Source organism: Chenopodium quinoa, unplaced genomic scaffold (genome assembly GCF_001683475.1).
Source record: "Chenopodium quinoa cultivar QQ74 unplaced genomic scaffold, ASM168347v1, whole genome shotgun sequence".
In the NCBI taxonomy this organism is placed as follows: Eukaryota; Viridiplantae; Streptophyta; class Magnoliopsida; order Caryophyllales; family Amaranthaceae; genus Chenopodium; species Chenopodium quinoa.
Genome location: NW_018745024.1, coordinates 7,873,406 through 7,896,259, shown reverse-complemented (window position 1 = coordinate 7,896,259; position 22,854 = coordinate 7,873,406). Strand labels below are relative to the sequence as shown.

At 34.9% G+C, this 22,854-nt stretch overlaps 2 protein-coding genes across 4 annotated transcripts; both read left to right on the top strand.

Annotated features, from left to right (window-relative positions):
- The first annotated feature begins 1,643 nt into the window (after window positions 1-1,643).
- LOC110708472 (pentatricopeptide repeat-containing protein At1g06710, mitochondrial-like) lies at window positions 1,644-9,053 on the top strand. Of its 3 annotated transcripts, XM_021886606.1 has the most exons (6): window positions 1,644-1,853; window positions 2,341-5,382; window positions 6,434-7,144; window positions 7,308-7,398; window positions 7,884-8,161; window positions 8,316-9,053. In XM_021886606.1, exons 2-3 carry the CDS (start codon window positions 2,398-2,400, stop codon window positions 6,467-6,469), a joined length of 3,021 nt encoding a protein of 1,006 aa, XP_021742298.1. In that variant the 5' UTR covers window positions 1,644-1,853; window positions 2,341-2,397; the 3' UTR covers window positions 6,470-7,144; window positions 7,308-7,398; window positions 7,884-8,161; window positions 8,316-9,053. The 3 variants fall into 3 exon arrangements, with proteins under 3 accessions (XP_021742298.1, XP_021742297.1, XP_021742296.1); XM_021886605.1 differs by having other exon boundaries at window positions 6,434-7,398; window positions 8,321-9,053; XM_021886604.1 differs by having other exon boundaries at window positions 6,434-7,398.
- A 1,576-nt stretch (window positions 9,054-10,629) lies between these two features.
- On the top strand, window positions 10,630-20,173 carry LOC110708471. Its single transcript, XM_021886603.1, has 6 exons — window positions 10,630-11,478; window positions 12,670-12,772; window positions 14,009-14,064; window positions 17,010-17,174; window positions 19,496-19,609; window positions 19,777-20,173. The coding sequence occupies exons 1-6, from the start codon at window positions 10,813-10,815 to the stop codon at window positions 19,867-19,869; spliced, it is 1,197 nt and encodes a 398-aa protein (XP_021742295.1). The 5' UTR covers window positions 10,630-10,812; the 3' UTR covers window positions 19,870-20,173.
- The last annotated feature ends 2,681 nt before the right edge of the window (window positions 20,174-22,854 follow it).

The following is a 22,854-nucleotide window of genomic DNA, read 5'->3' as shown; positions in this document are numbered from 1 at the left end:
TGAATGGAATCCGTTAAGTGGGTCCATAACGACACGTGTCGTGTTATTATTGGCCAAAAAAATTAAAAAAAAAATAAATAAATAAATTAAAAAAATAAATTAAAAAAAAAAAAGAAAAACCTAAACTACCCAGCCACCACCCCCTTCCCCCCTAACTCACCGCACCCCTCCCCGAAACCACCACCAGCGTCGTACCACCAGCCCCAACCCACCTGAACCCTCCCCCTCCCTTTCCCACAACCGCGTCGCCCCCAAAAACCCAAAACCCTCGTCCCCAAAAACGGCTAAGAATTTGGCCTTAGAAGGCCGAAATCGGCCGATTAAGGCCACTGAGCCCCAAAATCGGCCGATTTCGGCCATTTGTGGCCAGATTCGTGGCCGTGGTGGGATCTAGGGTTTTAGTTTTGGTGGTTTTTGGGGGCGACGCGGTTGCGGGAAAGGGAGGGGGAGGGTTCAGGTGGGTTGGGGCTGGTGGTGCGACGCGGGTGGTGGTTTCGGGGAGGGGTGCGGTGAGTTGGGGGGAAGGGGGTGGTGGCTGGGTAGTTTAGGTTTTTCTTTATTTTTTATTTTTTATTATTATTTTTTTTTAATTTTTTTGGCCAATAATAACACGACACGTGTCGTTATGGACCCACTTAACGGATTCTTTAACGGATTCCTTAACGGTGGTAGCAAAATTTAAAAAAAGGACATATGTTAGGTAGAAAAATAAAATAAAAGTTTTGATAGGTAGCAAAATTCAATTTGATGTGTTTGATAGGTAGCAAAAATAAATTTTTCCTTTTATTTATCACATGATATTTTCGTTAATAAATCAACAATTTTTTCATTAAAATCGAGCCCCACTGTTGATCATGAGTCATATTACATATACTGGCATCCATTTGGTTTACGATTTGGATTTAGCCCAAATCTAATCCGATGCGAAATACTTTTAATTTTTCAATTATTAAATCCAACCTGATCCGAAATTTCTCACTAAGGGTCTGTTCACTTCAGCTTAATTTCAGTTCAGTTTAGCTGCAGTCAGTTCAGCTCCTAATTTCCTTCTCTCATAAACTATTCATTTCAGCTCTATTTAGTTCAGTTCAACTCCAATCAATTCAGTTCAGTAAATGTGAACAGACCCTAAATCCAATCCAAATTAAAATTCGGTTATTTGGATTTGATATGAAAATCTAAATGAAAATAAGTTGCTGGTTTTTCGAGCTTAAATGTGATTATAAAATAAAAAATACAATTATATAAAATCAATTCTTGAAAATATAGTTGTACATGATTAATATGAGTAAAATCAATTCTTGAAAATATAGTTATACATGATTAATATGAGTATTGAAAACATATTTTTACATGATTAATGTAATTATAAACATAGTTTAATATAATCAATATTAAAAATTCTTATTTATATATTTTTTTCATATTTCGGTTTTTTTTTTTTTTGGATTAAAAAAAAATCAATCCAATTCAATACAATATAAAGTTCAGATCCTATCAAAATCAATAATTCAATTTGATTGGATTGAATTTCGATTTTAATCCAAATAATGAATGATTATATAATTTCACTAACATATAATTAGAAAAATTTATGGTCAAAATCATATCTCAGCATACGTGTTTGATCAAACTATAATACTTATTAAAAGACGGAGGAAGCAGTAATTAGAAGAGTGAGCATACACTACTTCAAAATATGCTCTAAACCCCTCCCGGCTTCCCCCCACCAACGCCGCCATCGTTCTATCCTCCAACACCAACATCACGGTCAGTTCCTCCGTCTTCTTAGCGGCACCACCATCTCTACCACCACCTTGCAGTATATCTCAACCTGTGACTTTCAAATCAAGGTTAGATTCCCTTCAATTCTTAATAACTTTGCTTATTTTTGGGAATAATGGGTGTACTGGGGTTTTGATTTTGAGTTTTAGCTTATAGTTTGTATTGGGTAACTTGCAAATTTCAATATGCCCACAAATTTGCTACATTTTTGTGGTTTCTTGTACATTTAAGGGAAAAATTTGCCTGACATTAACATAGCTTCGTGATTATGGAGAATATAGGATATAACAAGTTTGGTAATCAAATGAACACATGTAGTAGTATGTAACAAATTCAAAGTTATGAAATACTATATGCTTTGAAATATTGTTGGTCATGTTATAATTTACATGTAAGTAGGCTTGAATTGGAGTTTTGCATATAGGGTTTATTCATTGTTAATGGGTCATTACATTAGTGATGCAACCTACTATATGCTTTGGAATTTTATTATTTAATTTCTTTTTGATTTTTCAGTTCTTCCCCATTAATTTATCAGTTGTGTGAATTTTTTAGGTGTAATCAAAACACCCAACAAATAATATTTAGCAGAATTGTGGTGATCATGACTCTATGCCCCTTATCCTCCAAAGAATGAGCAAAATATTGCTGGGATTGACTCTAAACAAGTCATCTCCGCTGCTTTCAACGTTTTCTTCAAACTCTTATTCTTTCATCTTCGGCCAATTTCGTATCATTCGATTCTCATGCGCCCACATCAAGTTCTTGAGCAGCAGTGACCATTCTTCCACAGATACCCTTGGAGGATTGATTGATTCTGATGCTCTCTCTAAATCAAGCAACTATCATGAAGATACACTTTCCAGCAAAGAATTCTCACAATTGCGTGACTGCATTGTGGGTTCTTCGGATTCTTCATTGCTGGTAGCAGAGCAGGGTAATTTCTCAGCTGATGCTTTATTGATTTCAGGTGCAATAAATGAGAGTAGCAATGTATTTGAGTTCAAAACCCAAAACTTTCTTCGGAAGTTTAGGGACAAATTGAGCGAATCTTTATTAATTGATGTGATGAAGCTTATTAAAAACCCTCAGCTGAGTGTTCAGTTTTTCTTATGGGCTGGTCAGCAAGTTGGGTATAGTCATACTACTCCTGTTTATGATGCATTGTTGGATGTAATGGGGTGTGATCAGAATGATAGGATACCCAAGCATTTTCTTCAAGATATTCAGGACGAAGATAGGGGGGTTCTGGAAAACTTGCTTAATATTCTGGTCAGGAAGTGTTGCCGTGATGGGAGGTGGAATGTGGCCTTGGAGGAGCTTGGGAGGCTGAAGGATTTTGGTCACAAACCATCTAAGTCCACATATAATGCTCTTGTTCAGGTATTTGTAGAAGCTGGTAGGTTAGACACTGCCCATCTACTTCATTCAGAGATGTCAAATGTTGGGTTTAAAATGGATATCTCTACGTTGAATTCTTTCGCATATGCTCTGTGCAAGGCTGGAAAGTGCGGTGAAGCCCTGGACTTGGTAGAGAAGGAAGACTTTGTCCCCGACACAAAACTTTATACAACAATGATATCTGGTTTATGTGAAGCTTCTCTTTTTGATGAAGCCATGGATATTTTGAACAAAATGAGATGCAGCTCTTCATTGCCCAATGTAGTAACATACAGGGTTTTGCTTTGTGGGTGTTTGAAGAAAAAGAAGCTGGGTAGGTGTAAGAAAATATTAAGCATGATGATTGCTGAAGGATGCTACCCTAATCGTAGAATATTTAATTCACTTATTCATGCATATTGCGCTTCAAGTGACTATTTTTATGCATACAAGTTGCTTGAGAATATGGCAAATTGTGGTTGCCAACCCGGCTATCTGGTATATAACATATTAATTGGTGGAATTTGTTGTAAGGAGCTACCTAGTTCATATGATTTAGAATTGGCAGAGCAAGTTTATGCTGAAATGATTGACCGGGGATTGGTGTTAAATAAGGTTAATGTAAGCAGCTTTTCCAGACGCCTTTGTGAGGCTGGGAAGTTTGACAAAGCATATAATGTTATTCAAGAAATGATGAGTAAGGGTTTTGTGCCTGATAACAGTACATACTCAAAGGTTATCGAATTCCTTTGCAATAATTCACAGGTTCAGAAGGCTTTTTTGCTATTTGAAGAAATGAAAAGGTCAGGTATTACTCCAGATGTATATACTTACACTATTCTGATTGATGGGTTCTGTAAGGCTGGTCTTATTGTCCAAGCACGTAAGTGGTTCAACGAAATGGTTTTAGATGGTTGTTCTCCTAATGTGGTGACCTACACCACATTAATTCATGCGTACCTTAAAGCACGCAGGATAGGTGAAGCCAATGAGCTATTTGAAATGATGTTATCAGATGGATGTGTACCAAATGTTGTGACTTATACTGCTTTAATAGATGGTTACTGCAAATCTGGAAACATTGACAAAGCTAGCCAAATATATGCTAGGATGAGAGGACAAGAAAATTTACCTGATGTAGATATGTATTTTAAGGTAAATTCTTCTGATGTTAATGCACCTAATGTTTTCACTTATGGAGCCTTGGTTGACGGGTTGTGCAAGGCACACAAGGTAAAAGATGCTCACAACTTACTGGATGCAATGTTTGCTGATGGTTGTGAACCAAATAACATTGTCTATAATGCCTTGATTGATGGATTTTGCAAGGTGGGGGAGCTTGATAAAGCACAAGAGATATTTTCAAAAATGTCTGAACGTGGATACAGTCCTGACATATACACTTATGCCTCTTTTATTGACAAGATGTTCAAAGATAAAAGGATGGATCTTGCTTTAACGATCTTATCGAAAATGCTGGAAAGTGATTGCGCCCCTAATGTTGTAATTTACACTGAGATGATTGATGGGTTGTGTAAATTACTAAAGACTGATGAGGCTTATAAGCTTATGCAGATGATGGATGTAAAGGGTTGCAGTCCGAATGTTGTGACTTATACTGCAATGATTGATGGATTTGGGAAAGCTGGTAAAATTGAGAGATGCCTTGAGCTATTCAACTTGATGCATGAGAAGGGGTGTGCTCCAAATTATGTGACCTATAGGGTTTTGATAAATCACTGTTGCTCTTTTGGCCTTCTAGATAAGGCTCACGACCTTCTGGAGGAGATGAAGCAGACATATTGGCCTATGCATGTTGCAAGCTATCAGAAAGTTATCGAGGGATTCAACCAAGAATTTATTGTCTCCCTAGGTCTCCTAGACGTTTTAAGTGATAATGAGCTCGTGCCTATTGCTCCTGTTTACAAAATTCTAGTTGATAGCTTTTGTAAGGCAGGAAGACTGGATGTAGCAGTACAATTGTGTAAAGAGATATCGTCATTTGCCCCCATTCATTCAGTGGCTCATGTTTATTCCTCACTGATTGAGAATTTGTGTCTTGCATCCAAAGTTGATGAAGGTTTTAAGTTGTTTGCTGACATGACAAGGAATGGAGGAGTTCCAGAGCCAAGTGTATTTTTCCACCTTATCATGGGGCTCATCAAATCAAATCGCTGGGAGGAAGCTCTTCAAATTTCACATAGCACATGCCTGATGGTTTGTTTCTTCTCTCCCTCTTTTCTTACCTTTGCATTTATAATTTTCGTTGTGTGCTTAAAGAATGTTGATGAAGTTGCTATTTTCCTGGTTCCAATTTCTAAAGTGGCTTGATTTATTAAACTTCTTAAGTTTCTAAATTTTGTATAACTTTAAATTATTTATCTTTGAAGTTATTGCCTGAACCTTAATGTTAAGAAGCAAGACACTTATGTACAAAACCACAGAGGCATATACGTTTTTGATGTAAGGTCCCATTTCATGATATAAAAACACATAAAAGGTCCTTTTCTCCACCTTTTTTTAAAGGTCCTTTCTCACAAAATGGGTAACATAAAAGGTCTTTTTGACAAATATTCCTGTTTTTTAAAGGTCGCTGTTTTCAAATGTGAATCTTAGGGCTTGTTCTTTATCAACATTTTTGTCAGAATTTGTGTTCATTAGTGTAGGTTAACTTATTTTATTTCATAATTCTATTTAGATCTTGTGACTTTCAAAATCATAAAACCACAACTGATAGTATTGCCAAATGAGCCCTTTATTGTTGGTTTTTGGCAAATTCTCCAAATATTCTTGAACTTCAAGGTACCACAATTCTATAGTTGACCATACAAATTTGTTTTCAAGGTCATTTTCCTAGGATGAATATTAACTTTTTACTAATTTGCTTAGTAGCTGACTTGTCAATTTAGAGTGACAAATCTGACAATGCAGAGACAGCTCTAGTTGTCTGTTGCACCCTTTGTTGGCATATCTTACATACCTTTAGTCTTTTGATCAACAAAAGTGCCCATGTCAGATACTCAAAAACTAAATTCTCTGATAAATGTGTGTGGCCATCTGGATCTTTCATCTTTGGTCAAAGATGCAAAATTTCTAAAATATGGCCAGTCTGAGATCTAGTAATTCAGTATTTGTGGATAATTTTAGTCCATGTAGAGTTGCAGCTTAATGATATTTACCGCCGGTCCTTATTTTTCAGATGTTTGTTTTTCCTTTTTCTTTTGGGTGTATAGTTCGTGACAATTGTTGATTCTGATGACTTGCCCAGGGTTTAAAGTGGCTCCCTTCCGAGGAAATGGTTTAAAGAAACTAATTACTACTACTTGTTCATTACAACACGATGATGCTCGAAAGGAAAGCTTGATCAATTTTGTTAATTCCAGTCATCTGCTGCTATTTACTGGAGTCTTCAATATTATGGAAGTGGGCTCTGTATGAAGGATGTGTGCTTTATTACAAAGGATATCAAACTTTTAAAAGTTGTTCACTTGTTAGTTTGCTCCATCAACCAATGGATGTATCTGACATTGCTGTATGGCAGCTTTACACCTTTCACCAAGCTGATCCTCAATGTAGGCGAGCTGCGTGTTCTGCAGTTGACTGTTGTCTGATGATGCATATGAGATTTGTGAGTTCGATTCAGTGTAAATGAGGTATACCTTTTCTTGATATACAACTGGTGCCAATTTTAGGGCTCAATCAAGGCCTTGGAAGCAATAGAAAGTAAGATTGTCATACCTCTTGTTTCTTCATCAGAGGAAATTGTAAGAAATTTTAAGATGCAGCTATGCTCTTCAAATCCCAGAAGCCCATAAGCTTATGAGCCTATTAAAGGAAAGGGTACGAGTGACTGTTAGTCTCTAGCTTGGAAACCATTGTCCTAAGTAACAACGAAGCCTTGACTTCAGCTGGCTGGCAGTACTTCTTCAACGTCAAGTGTCCTTATTGGCCTCGCACCCAAGTGCATCCATTGCTTGCTGTAAGAGTGGAATCTACTCTCTTTCCTCTGTTTTCTTCTTGCTTCACAAGGACTTGTGAAATACTTTATTGCACAATATAGAGCATTATCCTGAATAGAAAGATTGGGAATGAAGGAGCAAGAACAACCCTCTTAGCTTTGCCTTATGTGATTTGAAAAACAGGACCAAATAGTTCTCATGAGTTTATTCATTGATCGATGTCAGCAACGTTGATCAGAAATTCTTCATCAAACAGGACTTGGAAGCAAACAAGGTATGTATAAAATATTATTACAACTGAACCACAGCTTGCCATATGCAGAATTTTCTTTCATCTTTCGTTACAATTATTTTACTCCAACTTGTCAATCTGATTGTGTGACAGATTGTTTGTACAATATATCCTACCTGACCGTTGCATTATTATGTATGTCCACTACCCCAGTGCTTTTTTTTTTTTTTTTTTGAGAACCACTACTTCACTGCTTTGTCTGTGAAGCTAAGAATAATCATTTGATAGCCTAAACGATTCAACCATTCTCCTTTTTACCTACTGTTTTTATATGTACATCATAGTTCCGTAGTCATCACATCAATGGACATCATAGCTATCACATTTCCGCTGATCACCTACTTTTACTTCAGGCTGCTGTTTTTTTTTTTTTTTTTTTTTTCCAAAGATTTTTTTTTTTTTTTGTTTGCAAGTCTTGGTCACAATATGTAAGTTTCAAATAATCAAATTGATCTGTTTACTTGCAGAGCTTAAAGAATTTTAGACAGATCTTGCCAAAGACTTCTGGCATGGAGGACAATAACTAAGAATCTAAAGGCAACAAGCATCAGGGGAAAACAGGACATCTTCTGACAGCATTCACAGAAAAGAATGACCAGGATCCCGTACTATGTAGAGATGATTATCATTATTATCAGCTAAAAATAAATTGTCTCACAGTCTGACTTGGCAAAGGTAGCTGCATTGGGAGTCTTCCTGTCCATAAATGTGTTACTTTTGAGCAACTTCTCTGTATAACCTTCTGGTAATTTTGCAAGATCTCTCTCTCTCTCTCACTCCAAATACAATATCTGGACAGTAGTTCTGCAGATCTTTACCCATCCATCCTGTTTAAATTAGTCTCTTGTTCCTATTTCCTAAGCAATTTTAGCAATTGAAAATGTTTTCTGCATGTCTAGTGCAGGATGTGTGCTTCATATTGTATCAAACTTCAAGAGATCTAAATTATACATGAAACTGGTACATAATCAGCGTGTTAGTGACATCCTGCAGTTCTTGTTTATATTTGACAAGAAAAATGCAAAAATGGATATCATCCTGCCATACGAGTTTTGGTAATATGGGTTACTGGGTTTAGGCCTGCACTGTTCATCAGCCATTAGTACACTTGATTTTTTCGTCACAAGTTGAAGTGAGGATGAAGCAGTCTTGAAGATGATTACTTGTACCAACTACAAGATGGCTACCTGATGAAGAAGGAAGATGGAATACTATCATGCCATTTCACTAAGGTCAATACATTTTCTTTTGTAAGTCCGTAGAAGCTATTGGAGCGAGTTTTCCTCTGAGTACAAGCATTTTTTGGCAGAATATGCATCTTTCTGTTGAAATTTGGAAAGCTAATCTAGATGGCTTTTGACTAGAATTTTATCCATGCTTATCATATGGCCATTTTTGTAGTCTAATAAAAGATTTGTGAACGTCAATGTTGCTCATTTTTGGGGAGCAGGGCGTATGGAGGAGAATGAAAAACTCTGCTATTACCATTAATGATTCTTGAAGTCCCTTAATATTTCTGTTACGTCAATGTGAAATGCTTATCCATGATGTACCTAATTGAATTAGATATGATATACTTGACAACTGGGCCTTTTTAATTTACTTAGTACGAAGTATATATTTCTCAATCATATTTTAAAAATTGCAATAAAATTATCCCCCTAGCATCTTAAAGAACCAACCATTACCAATGCTATGGTTGGACGTGATATGGATTGATAATTTTTAGACAAGGCTCGACCCTTTCTAGCAGATTTGTATTCAGGTTTGGAATTATTATTTTTGTTGAGCTGAAATTAATTTTTGAGCCACACTCAGTTGATCTACTTGATAAACGTTTTAGTGTTTTACGTAATCTTGGGGTAGTATAGTCTTCTCAAATTATAAGTTAGGGATATATGCGTGATTTGCAGCAAACTTTATTGGATGGGCTTTTAACTGACGTTGACCTTTGTCATCTTTCTCCTTCCTCACCCACCTTCATCTTATTCTTCCTCCCACAAATCTTCAAGCTACTTCGATTGGGACATCATCAACACCAACATCTTCTTCCTCCCACTCATCTTCAAGCTACTTCTATTTTGACATCACCAATACCAATTAACTAAAATCCCTAAAAACAAATTGAGAAATAAAAGGTAAGGTTAACCCCAAAGAGTAGGTGATGAGCTTTCCCTCCCCTGTTCACCATTGAAGCAGAACCTCCTCTTATTATCCATTAAAGCTAAGATTCATCAGTGGCAGCCTGTACTTTTGTGACAATTACTTTGCGAAATTAAAAGAAATTACCTCATTCTTTTGTGCAACTGATAATTATAATTTACATTGATAAATTTGTTGCTTTGTTGGTGTTATTAATCGATTGAAGAAGGGGGGAAACGATTGAGAAAGATAGAGAAAATGAAAACTGAAGCCCACTTTCAATTCACTGTTACTGCTGCCAAACGGTAGAAACATGTCGCTTTCAATCAACTTGAAAATAATAAAACAATAGCTTGTAAAAGTAATATTAAAATAATGAATAGTAGCGTTCATATTTACAAGTTTGCCACCTGATCAACAAAATTTGTTAATATGACATATCAACTTGGATTTACTAATTATTTTTACTGATTAAAGCTTGCAAATTTTTTTACTGATTATCAAGTATATTTGTTTTATGAAGTTACTAAATATTACTAGATAAAAATTATTTTTATTGAACTAAACTGACACTATTTTTACTACATGTCAAAAGAAAATTATATTTTTACTGAATTGAACTTATTTTTCCTGAATACTACATAGTTTTATTTTAAAATGAATTGAACAGAGCCTAAATTACAAAATTCGAGGAGGAAGATTAATTCCCTAAATAAGAATTTTGAAGAGTGGATAATCTATTGCACATAGACAATTTGATTTGCGATTAGGTACATTTTAGAGAATTTCGATCCTCGATAATAACTCTAGTGACTAGTGAGTGATGGAATTTTTACCTCCATTGAGTATTAATTGCAAGTTTGAGATATTATTTGTGAGATATAAATATTTTAAAATTACAACTATTCCGTAATATTTAACAGAGGTAGTAGTTGTTATTTGTTAGTCCAATTGACTAATTTCTAATTCCAAATCACACCACATCCCACGTGCTCCTCAGAAAAGTCACGTGCAATTAGGCTTCTAAATTAATTTTAAATTAAATTATACTGTAATTATTTTTACAAGTAAAATCTAAAATCCAAAATACAAATAGGATGAGGTTTTTCATTTTTGGCGCTGGAAAGCAGCCCACCACTCTTCCATTTCCCACCTTACTTCGATTCTATGGTTCATCTTCTTCAACAATATCTTCCCCTTTAAAACCCCTAAAAAAAATTAAAAATTTCACCTTCAAAATCCAAGCTTTCATCAATGGCAACCGCCTTACTTCTCGAACCTTCCGCATTAACCACGGCTAAACACCCTAATTTTCTCTCTCCTCAATCCACCCCTCTTTTGCGTCCTTACCCAATTCGATTAACCTCATTAACCCCTTTTTCTTCCCCTTCTATAAACCCTAAATTTTCCCCAAAACCCTTCAAATTTACCCCAAAATGCGACGCCAAAAACCCGAATTCTCCCGATTCCGAACTGGGTATCAAAGAGAAGACCCTAAATTCAATTGGGTTTGTTCTTGATAAGATTTCTGAGGCCTTAAAGGCGCTTAAGAAGCCTGCAATTGCGGCTTTGTTAGTTGGTGCTTTGTTAATGTATGACCCAAATTCTGCTTTGGCGGCTTCCGGTGGGAGAATGGGAGGGCGATCATTTTCTTCAAGATCGTCAATGTCAGGGTCTAAGAGCTACACTGTTCGGCCCTCGAGTCCCGGGTTTTCACAATCGGTACCGTATTTCGCACCATCGCCATTTGGAGGTGCTGGGTTGTATGTTGGACCGGCGTTTGGGGTTGGAGCTGGTTCTAGTTTGTTCTTTATTATGATGGGATTTGCTGCATTTATTTTGGTTTCTGGGTTCCTTTCTGATCGGTCTGATGGTGGGGTTATGACTGCTACTGAGAGAACTAGTGTGATCAAGCTTCAGGTAATGTGTTTTTTGTACTTTTGTTGTTAGTTTGATCAATATTTTAGTGGTAGCTTTTTTTATGAGCTAATTTGGAAATAACTCATTTAAATTTCTACTTTGGCTTTTAGCTTGATCAATATTTTAGTGGTAGCTTTTTATGTTCTAATTTGGAAAGAACTCATTTAAATTTCAACTATGGATGTTTGGAAATACATAAAGAGTTTTACTTTGTGTATCATTTCCCTGATTTTCATTTGGTAATTTTAGAGTTAGACAAGAATGTATTGGGATGCTTAACTTATTACTCTATTTCCGGACACTTTAGTAGGCCCTAGTTGGTAAGATGTCTTTTTATGAAATTGGCTTGATATACCATATATCCCTTGAAAACTTTTGTGACTATTGAGAACAATCATCTTATTAAGATACTGCAGATTTAAACCTAATATTAGTAAGATTAATATGGGAAAAATTATGGTTTTTGCTTACTACATATGAATAGTGGCCTATTATTTTTGGACGTTCCAAAGTAAATTGTGGCTTTGTTAAAGTGGGATGCAGGGAGTAGTAGCCTTGACTAGTGTATTGCTATCTTTTAGTTCAATAACTTGGGAATTGGATAAGGAGGGCTTGAAGTACAGCTTGAGGGATTGGCTCTTTTGCTTTCTTTAAATAGTGCTGATATTTTGTGATATTTTCACTTGATAATTGGGATGAGAAGTTGAGAACAAGAGCATTATGATTTTGGAAGTGAGCTGGAAAATCATGTAACTTATATAGGACTCTAGATGATTGTATATTTGACGTGGAAGACTTTAATAGATTTGGGATTACACCTTAATTTAAGTACTCATAGGAATCTTATGTTATAATTATTCCTTAAAATGGTTGTTTGTGGTTCACTTGTTCCTGAAACAACAACCTTTTTACTGGTTACGTTGGCCAGGGGTAAAACTGTACTGTGCATCTGAACCTTTTTTGAAACCACCATGTCCATTTGTTGAAGTGTTAAAGTATGTTTTTAAGTATTGTAACAGGGCCCTCCTCGCATGCATTATTTGCAGAAAATTGGCTCGACTATTTTTGGAAGTATTGAACCATGTTTCTAAGTATTGTAATATAGCCTTTAGCCCTTTATTGAATGTATGATTTGAATTTTCTGGTCCATATTATTGCTGTTATTTATTCATTAGTTCTGATTTTTTTTAGGTTGGACTGTTGGGCATGGCACGATCACTTCAAAGTGATCTCAACCGGATTGCTGAAGTTGCTGATACATCAACCCCAGAGGGTCTAAACTTTGTTTTAACAGGTGGGTATAGCATTACATTCTTCATTTGACATTAATCTTTCTCTGCTTAAAGTACTATGTCCATTTGTGATTTTTCATTCCATGGCAGTGTATAGCTTCTGTGGCATGTAATTATATAACTTCTTAGTATTGCTATGGTGTGCCTTGCATGTGATTGTTGTCTATTAAGATGAAATTAGGGAGTGAAGCTAGCAGGGGGTAAATGCCTCCTATGAGTCCTATCTATGGGTATTACTTGAAGCCATGATATTGCCTAGACCTTTTTAAAATTGGTTTGGAATTGCTGTATAATCTTCTTGCAATTTATAGTCCTTGTTGATTTATTTATTGGCAGTTAAGAGGACAACAGCTGTGTAGTGTTTAGTTGGTTTCGGCTTGATTAGAATAGCAATGGTAAGGGTGCCGGATTGTCTTTTTAAGTAAGTGGCAGTGAAGTGTTTTTTTTTTTTTCTTCTTCTTTTTCCTTTTTTAATCATAGCAACTAGCTACTGCTGGCTTAAGGGGTTGCAACTATGATTGCCGATAAGTGTAGACTAATGTGGGTTGTGAATATTTACTAATTCCTCAGATTTGCAGCTGACTAGCAGCTTCTTAATTTTTTTTTCCAATTATATTTGTGTGAATACTTTATCGATAAAGTAGCTTTTTACTGTGTTCTTTAATTTGCTCTTTCTCCTTTTTTTTTTGGGACCGTGTATGTGTGTGTGTGTGGGGGGGGGGGGGGGGCGGGGGGAGAGTAGGAGGAATGACTAGATTTGTTAGCTATGGTTTTAATGGTATTGAGTTAAATATTATACAGTATAATTTTCACTATGAATCACTTATTTTGAATTTATTGAGTGCTCTAATGATGATTCAAAATATTATCATGTTAGTTTCATTATCTGCAAACCTTTGATCACTCTGTGATCTTTTTGCCCATTTTGAAAAGAATAAATACAATGATCTTTCTGTTTTGTGATATTTTTGCTAGAAAATTGCTTTTTTCAGCTTATCATATATTCATATCGGTCATCTAGTTCACTTCTTGCTTCATCTTCCTATATCATGGGAGGCTTTACTGTATTTGCTTTCTCCTTTTCTGTTCTTCTCGGCGTGCTATTTAAGGTCTTAGCTGACGGTTCTTTGTTTCTTTCTTTTGGGTGGAGAGGGGGTGTGGGTGTTTTGTTGAAAGCCTATTCTTCTATATTAACTTTGTCTTACGCGTGCAAGATTGTTTAATTTTGATGCTTGCAGAAACAATGCTGGCCTTGCTTCGTCATCCTGATTATTGCATCTCAGCTTATTCATCTGTGAGTTGATTTACTGTTGGATTGGGAACGATTTTCTGTTACAGAAATTAAAACTTATTATCATTATTATTTATTATTAATTATTACACTCAGACGAGTTATTTTTAATTGATATGCTAATTGACATCATTTATTGAAAGAATTTATGTATTTAATATCTGATATCATTTTTTTCGATATGATATACGTAGTAATAAGAATTAGTTTCATATTTACTCCGTATAATTCTGTTCTCATAGTTGAAGAGTTTAAGCTGTGACATTCATTTTTTGCTAAATGCTTTTTTGTTGAGTACCGAGTATGCTAATATTTTGTTTTCTGCAAAATAATAGAAACCTATTGATTGGGAAAAAGAAAATAGACAGTGACACAGTGTCCCCCTACTTTGATTTTGTGCTGGCCACACTGTGGAGACACTTGATATAATATAATGCTAGTGATGGGACTGGCTACTAACATTCCTATATATCGGCTGCCAGATACTCTAAAATTCACACACTATTCCAGCACTAATGTCCTTGCAAGGTTCATTGATGGTAGTGAAATCAGCTTCCCACTTCATGAACAGGGGCCAGGGGGGTAGATTAAAAGGACCAGAATTGGTATCAAGAATGGCTGACTAATTGGTGTCTTGTAGAAGCTTGTGGGTCACCGTTTTATAATTACATGTCAGACACTCAGACCTGGTTATATGAGGCTAGAATCAGTAAAAAGAGAGGGAGCAGTGGGAATACTGCATCATACGGTATGTTTCCATAGAATAAAGTTTAGTCATTCCGGTGTGAAATCAAAGGAGCGTAACAGGAAGGACATTTTGCTTTAGTTACTGCTTTGAATAGATATCCGACTGTTGATCAAAAGATTTTGTAAGTTGAGAGACATCTTTCTACTTTTACTCTTTATTTAGGCTGGCTGGTTACTCAGCTTATCTTTCTTGTTTATGCTTCCTTTGGCCTACAATTCTTTCACCCTAAATTTGATAGCTGAAGCTGAATACCATTGAATTGATATCAAGTCCAGCTAATGTGTCTGAAAAAGAGAAAGACTGGCGATTACTTCCACTATCCTGTGTCCCTTTTTTCTTAGGGAATGGGATTAGAGATCATCATAAAAGTGGGTATGCACTAGTATCTTGATCAATTGCAAGGATATAAGGCTTTGGGGTTTTTTTCCCCAACTCAAAGCCTTTTGAACATACCTGAACTTGTTACAAATTGGTTCTTTACCTGAAGTCTGAACTTACTCAAATTTATGATTTTTGAAAATATTTTTTGAGATAATGAACAATGCTTAAGTGCATAAGCCATAGACTTGGTTTGATTTATACTAGCACGCTACTGCACAATTTCATCTCATGGAAACTTTCAAGATAATAAGCTTGTTAGCTGTATGTAGCTCACCAAAAGTGAGTTCAGTTTAAAACCAGATGCCACTAACTGAATTAAGTCTGGATGGATCAATTTGAGACCAACAATTGGGATATTGCGTGATGGTAGCACCTCTGAGGTTAAAAGGAAACTTCTATAAGCTGGCTATTAGACAATCGTAGTTCTATGTGTTGGAATTTTGGCCTTTAGGAGTATTTGAAATTTGTTTGTTCAAATAATTTGTGTGAACAGCTTAAGAAATAAAATATAGTTTAAAGATATATGGAATAAAGGTTACCATTGAGGGCTTTGAGGCTGAAATAAGAGTCATCTATGTTGATCAACTTGTGGAGCATTAACCAAGAAGATGAATAAGAAACTAAGAAAGTGGGCAGTTGGGGTTATGGGAATTTTAAACCAGCCGAGGGAGGCCAAAGATGACTTAATTGGTGAGAGTTAAGAATGATTTGAGGAAATTAAGTTTAGGGAAGTGTATATCACTTGATAAGTGAAGGGAGAGGATTGATGTTGTCAATCACTGAAGCCTAATTTTTTGGTTCATGTGGGCAGCCCCATCATATTGGGAATAAGACTTCAACATTGTTCATTGTTGTTGTTCAATGTTCATCAAAAGCTTTTGGTGAAATCACTGAATGTATCTTTATGAGGAGTTTTAATATGCTAATTGGTACAATATTAGAGAAACTCTCTAGAGCAGGAAGACAATCGGAATTACATTACCACCAAGTTGACTCTGTGGGCACACTATATCTTATCGCTTAGTCGTATATGCTCAGAAATTTTCCATGGTATGAATTACTGCTTTGAAAAATTGGCCCCCTGGGGATGAAGATTTGTTCTGAACTTCTTATTTAACCATTCATCCTAAGGCCTTCCTGACCATCGGAAAGGTTGAACCTGCTTGCTGGCTATTCATACCCCTTTCCATTGACCCTGAATAATTGAAAAGGGATAGTAAATGGATGTAATTATCTAGAGTTGTTGGATGATGATATGTTAAAGCCATTTTGGATGTAGGTGTATGACTTAATTCACAACCATCAGAATCCAGAGCTTCTCTTCTGGCAACAAAGAATATCTGAGAGGAAATCAGCTATTAGTCTATTACCTCTAAAATGATGGCTCAAGTTTTTTTTTTCCAATTTGCTTATGATATACATATTCAAAATTTGTGGAAGCACCTATGTAAGGCTTACCTTTGATCCAAACTGCTGTGGTTCTCATAGGCCCATAATTTGTAGGGAGGTGTTTGTGACTGAGGTAGAAAAGAGGAGTAAGCTCTCCCTTCCTCTTTTTCTTTTTCCTTTTCGTGGTTTTGTTGGGGCTGGGATTGGAATTGGAATTGGGATTTGGATCACTTTGCCTGTTTGCCCTTAGTATATGATAACTGATTATTATTTTGTTATTCAGATTTATGCCAAGGTATTACTTTTTTAATCTCTTTTTTTGCTTTATCTTTCCCTTAATGCAGCAATTTTTGTGACCTCACCTATTGATGCTACTTTGCTTATTTTTTATAAAATGGGTAATTGATATGTTCAATTTGACAATCATCAGGTTGACATCAAAAAGAGTATTGAGGAGGGAGAAAAGAGGTTCAATCAACTTTCCATTGAGGAACGTGGTAAATTTGATGAAGAAACACTCGTAAATGTGAATAACTTAAAGAGGCAGAGCACCAGAAGCACGAGAGCCAGTGGATATAGCAATGAGTACATAGTGGTAATCAACTAATCATTGGATAACTTCTTATGCTGAATTTAGTAATTGCTTGCTCTTTGATTGAGTAACTCTGCCCCCCCCCCCCCCCGGGGGGGAGGGGGGGGGATGGATTAGCATTTTCTCTTTTGTTTCTGATGTGGCTTTTCTGTTGGTTATTAGTGTGATATTTTGGTCAATCAATTAAAATAAATGTTTGGTAAATGGTTTTTCAATAAGCCAAGATGAATAAGCTGTCAAGAGCAGCTCTTTGGCACTTTTTTTAGCTAAAAGTGTACAAGTTGCTTACTACTACATAGTAACATCTAAGATCTAACAACCAGCAATTTATTTTCTACGAAACATTTTTATTTATGGCTAATGCAAATAGTTGACCAGCATTAAACAATTGACTACCATCATGGTCATGGGTTGTTTGTATCGATAGCTGATTCAAACAGTTGCCAAACAAGCCAAGTGAACTAGCCTACAATTGATTGCCATCATGTTAGTGGGCTGTTTGTATTATTTGAGTTAATAAAGATGTTTGATAAAACATTTTTTTGGTTGTTGAAATGACTACAGTTTGGTAAAAACTGTCATTTAACTTTTCTTTAGCTTTTTCTATTGAAAAGTCATTTACCAAACATATTTTTTTGATGTTTAGGCTCAAAGACGCAAACTTACCAAAATGCTAATATAAAGCTTGCTAAAAGCCATATTTATTCTAAATAAGCCTCTTCTACTTGGCCATTTTCTAATTGCTAATTAGATGCTTTAGCAAAATTGAGAATGGTGATGAAATTTGCTAAATTTTCAATAGTTCTCATTCTAGAAAAATAGAAATTCTTCTGTCTTATGAAAGAAACAATTAAATTCACCTGTAACTTTTTTTTTTTCTACTACCTCCGTTTCTTATTAGTTGCAACTTTGGGGTATTATTTGTGAGATATAAAATATTCCAAAGTTGCAACTAATACGAAACAGAGGTAGTATTTTTTTTTTTTGTAAAATTGGTAAGGTAAACACTAACCTTGAGAGGGGGGAATAAGGGAAATCCTCCCAAGGTGAGTTTGATGAGAATCGAACCCAGGAAGGAGCGGAGCTATAGGTGGGGCTCCCAGAGGCCCGGCCCCTCTAGCTCAAACCAGCGGCCCTTAATTTTATTAACCGGCCCCTCCAGGTTAATAGTATATATGTTAATAATTTCATATAAGTTGTTGAAATTCTGGTAGCCTAGTGGTAAGTGGGTTTACCATTTCCCCATAGGTTCAAGGTTTGATCTTACTTAGTGATTTATTATTAATATTTTTTCAACATTTTTATTTTTTCCTCTCTTTTTTTTTTTTTTTTTTTTTGCCAAAATTCTATACTAAAGTTCTTCAACTCTTCCATAAGCGAATTATCTTTTCAATTCTTCAATCTTCTACTTGTATTCAATCGGATAATTTTGTCTAATTAATTTGTCTATAGAATTGGATAATTTTGTCTACTAGTTCAGTAATATAATAATTTGTCTATACATCACCTTTTTTTTTTTTTTTTATTAATATGATGGGTATAATCATGAAATAAGAAGCTCTTAATTTAAAGTGAGTGGTTGATAGTCAACAAGTGAATTTACTCTGGTTTTATACATAAGAAAATAAATTGTCAATAATTTTAACATGAAATCTGTTATTATTGGCATTTTTTTTATTTGAAAACTCATAAATTGCAATTCAGGAAAAAAATGTTATAATAATAAGCTATATATTTATATAATTCAACCGTCGGCCCCCCTAGCTTAAAAATCTTTGCTACGCCTCTGAATCCAGGTCTCTCACCTGGAATTTGAGAGACTTGGCCAACTAAGCCAAGCCTCTTCTTGTATTTTATAAATGCTTAGTGTATAAACTCACAAGAGAATTGTGCCATTGGACATTGAGTCCTTGATATACAATAGATTTTGGTTTTAGCCATTGGTGCTTAAAAAATTGTGCGTATTTAACTAGTTATAGAAGCTTTTTGAGTCTCACCAACAGAGGTGATATTTCCCTTTTTTATTCTAGTTTTTCCGCGGCTTTAAGTCTATTTTGGCTCTGCTAGTAAGTATGGCATTGTATTCATAGCATGGCTGGCTATTGCTACATTCTTGTCATTTGATTTTGAACTTTTTTTTTAAACTTAATCCCCTTTCCCCACTGCAAATTGAAAGGGTACTTGTTGGAGTTTAATGAAACTTCATTTTGACTTAATAATCTTGTACTTTTTCTTTTTTTTTTTTTTTTTTTTTTTTGGAACAGTAATCATCTTGTACTTAACCACTCAAGATTTTATTAATGCCAATGTCAATATTTGTTCAGATTACCATTTTGGTGGCTGCTGAAGGAGTAGTTAAAATGCCTACCATTAACGGGAGCATGGATTTGAAAGAAGCCCTGCAAAAGCTTGGATCCACCCCGTCAAGTAAAACCATGGTAAGTAATCCTGCTTAATTTTCTTTCAATCCGTTAAAATTTGAACACAAGTAGATAATTTGCATAAAAGGAAGTAAGAGCAAGTTCTGTGGGAACAAATTCAGCTTATCTGATTTATTGTTCCATCGTCTTGGGCGTATTTTTAAAAGATAATAAAATCCTTGCAGGCAGTAGAGGTGCTTTGGACTCCTCAGAATGAAAATGATACATTGTCAGAGAGAGAATTACTTGAAGATTACCCCCTTCTGAAGCCTCTATGAGTACTGTTACTACCCACATTTTTCTTTTATTTACCTGTATATATATATATAACTTGAGTACTATGAGCTATACTGATAGGATATGTCATACTAATTGGAGTGTTGAACATGTTTTTCTTTTCTTTTTTCATTTCTTCGGATGGCCCTTTTTTACGTTTTTTCTCTTTCCATTATACTGTAGGTTATATAACCTATAAGCATTTGTAAGTAATACATAAACTCTTTGAGCTCCAGAAACTCTGAATACAATGCTAATATCAGATATAATTACTGAAAGATTTATCGTGGATAAGTTGAAAACAAATGGTGTACAGAATACTACAAAGTATTTAGATGAGAATAGTGTATAGTTTTGGAAGGCAGGGAAAACAGATGGACTGCGCTCATTACAACCGCTGTGATGGTAACAAGCGATGAGGGGTTAAACAATACAGGTCAGTGGCGGAACCAGAGTTTTATCTCCAAGATCCTGAAGGAAAAACTCACAATAGTGAGGTAGTAAATTTTAGCAATGGTGTTGGAAACAAAAATGCATGCTCCAATATAGAGAATAAATTTCGAAAAAAATCTTCATAAGATTATGAATGGTTGGTCTTTTACAGTTCATTCCATTCAATCATAGTAATTTATTATGATAATATCGCTTTCATCTATTCTATTGAGCATTGAAAACTAGTTGAGTACTCTTAGAGATTACTCCGTATTAATGATGGTTTGCTAGAATTTATGACAAGCTTTGCGTAACTTCGATTTGAATTTATAACTTCAAATTAGCCTCACGAGTGTATGTCAGAAGTCAGAACAATTAAAATGATGTGATAGCTGATATGAAGTTTGGTAATTGTCTATGGAGATAGGCTTTCTCATTTTTTCTGGAGTCAGTAAAGAACAATGTAGAAGGAATTTAAAACTTCTAACTTTGCCAATATGAATAATATTATGCTAAACGTCATATACCATCTTCGGAATGATTAACTATTGTGTAAGACAAAGTGACTTTCGTCTCATTTTGTGCTAATACTTGTGAATTTGTGATTGATCCTCAATGAAGCAAGCATAGTATCCTTGGTCCAAGACTTTCATGTAGCCTTCTCTCCTTATGGAAATGTTGTAGATGTACGCTATTGAGGCTAACTTTTTCTAAATCTGTTCAATGAATTTGCAACTTTAAATAGAAAATTATGTAAATGTCTAAGGGCCTGTTCACATGAGCTGAACTGATTAGAGCTGAACTGATTGATTAGAGCTGGACTAACTGAACAGAGCTGAAATGAATAATTTATGAGAGAAGGAAATTATGAACTGAACTGAACTGATTGGAGCTAAACTGAATTGAACTGATTGAAGCTGAACTGAACTGAATTGAAATTAAGTAAATGTGAACAGGCAGTAAGACTATATTGTCAAAAATCCTAAAGGTTCTAGGGTTCTACAAATTTGATCAACCTTAATATCTTTAATTTTTGGGAAAACTAATACACGTAATTTTAGAATTAGCTACAAGCCTACAACTATAGAGTATAGATAGCATAATAATCTTATACGGAGTACCACCCAATAATTTCTCAATAGAACCCTTGAGTGCCTATTAAAGTTATACTTTGTACAAGTTAGGCAAATTATTTAAAAAAAAAAAAAAAATTGTGTACAGAATTTGCTGAAGCGCAAATAGCTAGGTTTTGACCTACTAGTTTACAAGTCCTCAATCCAAAAAAGCAGCATCCTGAAATGGAAAAATGAAAGGGAGAGGTATTGTAACAAAGGGACATATGACAGTTCCAAGTATACATCGAATGGTCTTGTACGTAGTCTATGGGACACAAGAATGAATTGAAGTTGGCTCTCAATCAATATCGATCATTCGTTCATTTCTACGTGGTATATTAAATGCTTTGTTACGTCCCAAATATACATCACCTTTAAAAAATGTCGGGTTATTGATCAAAAATTCCTACACTTGTTTGGTTTACCTTTATTTATTAATTTTAGTCGAAAATCTACTACTGAATTGGGATTGGTTGTTTCACATTGAATAACAAGAATTATTGAATGAACAATATTTATGTCTAGTAAGTTATAGAGTAATTTACTTTTATATTAGAATTTGTTTTATATGAAGTTAAATTTTCTTTAACTATTCCTAAAGTTAAACGAGCTACTCTACTTAATTTATTACCATCGTGGAAACCTGATACTTTAATATTTGGTCAATCAAACTCCTCTAACAAGGGATTGGTCATAGATATGTGATTTCATACAGATCAAAAGTGTCATTTTATTTATCCATTTTTAAATTTATCACTTAATACCACCGCACACATGTTTAACAATAGAATTATTAACAGAAACTTACATATAGCTTTCTTATATATTTACAAAGAATTCATGATTCATTATCTTTACCATCATTTACTATCATCAACCAAATTATTAGCCGTTTTTATAACTTATAGTACAAACTACAAAGTGTTGTCATTAGGATATGATTTCTGCCTCAATTGATAATGTGGATCTAACGTTACTTTCATGAGCATTAGTTGTAGAATGGTGGGTGCAACCGAATCTCTCTTGTAATATTTAACTGGATTCCCATGCATGTATCATTCAATACCATACAAATATTCAATCTCTTTAATGTATATTCCTACGTTTTGTTTTACGTAATAAGAATCAACAGATATTTTCAATTTTTTGTATTATTTTTGTAAAACTTTCTAAAGATGGTAGACAAATTTGTCATGAATAGCCTCATCATGATTAGATACATTTTTGTCCTTTGTAATATGGTTGATTATATTTGACTTATAGTCCACCTTGGAATGTAATATAGTATGATTTAATGCCAAAGTCCAACATTCAGAATAAATTTATAACCTTTGTAAAATTATATAGTACTCGTATGATAAGAAGGTTAAAAACCATCAATCATGCTCACATATTTATTTCCATCCATTGTATTTCTCAAAAAGTTCCATATCTAGTCAG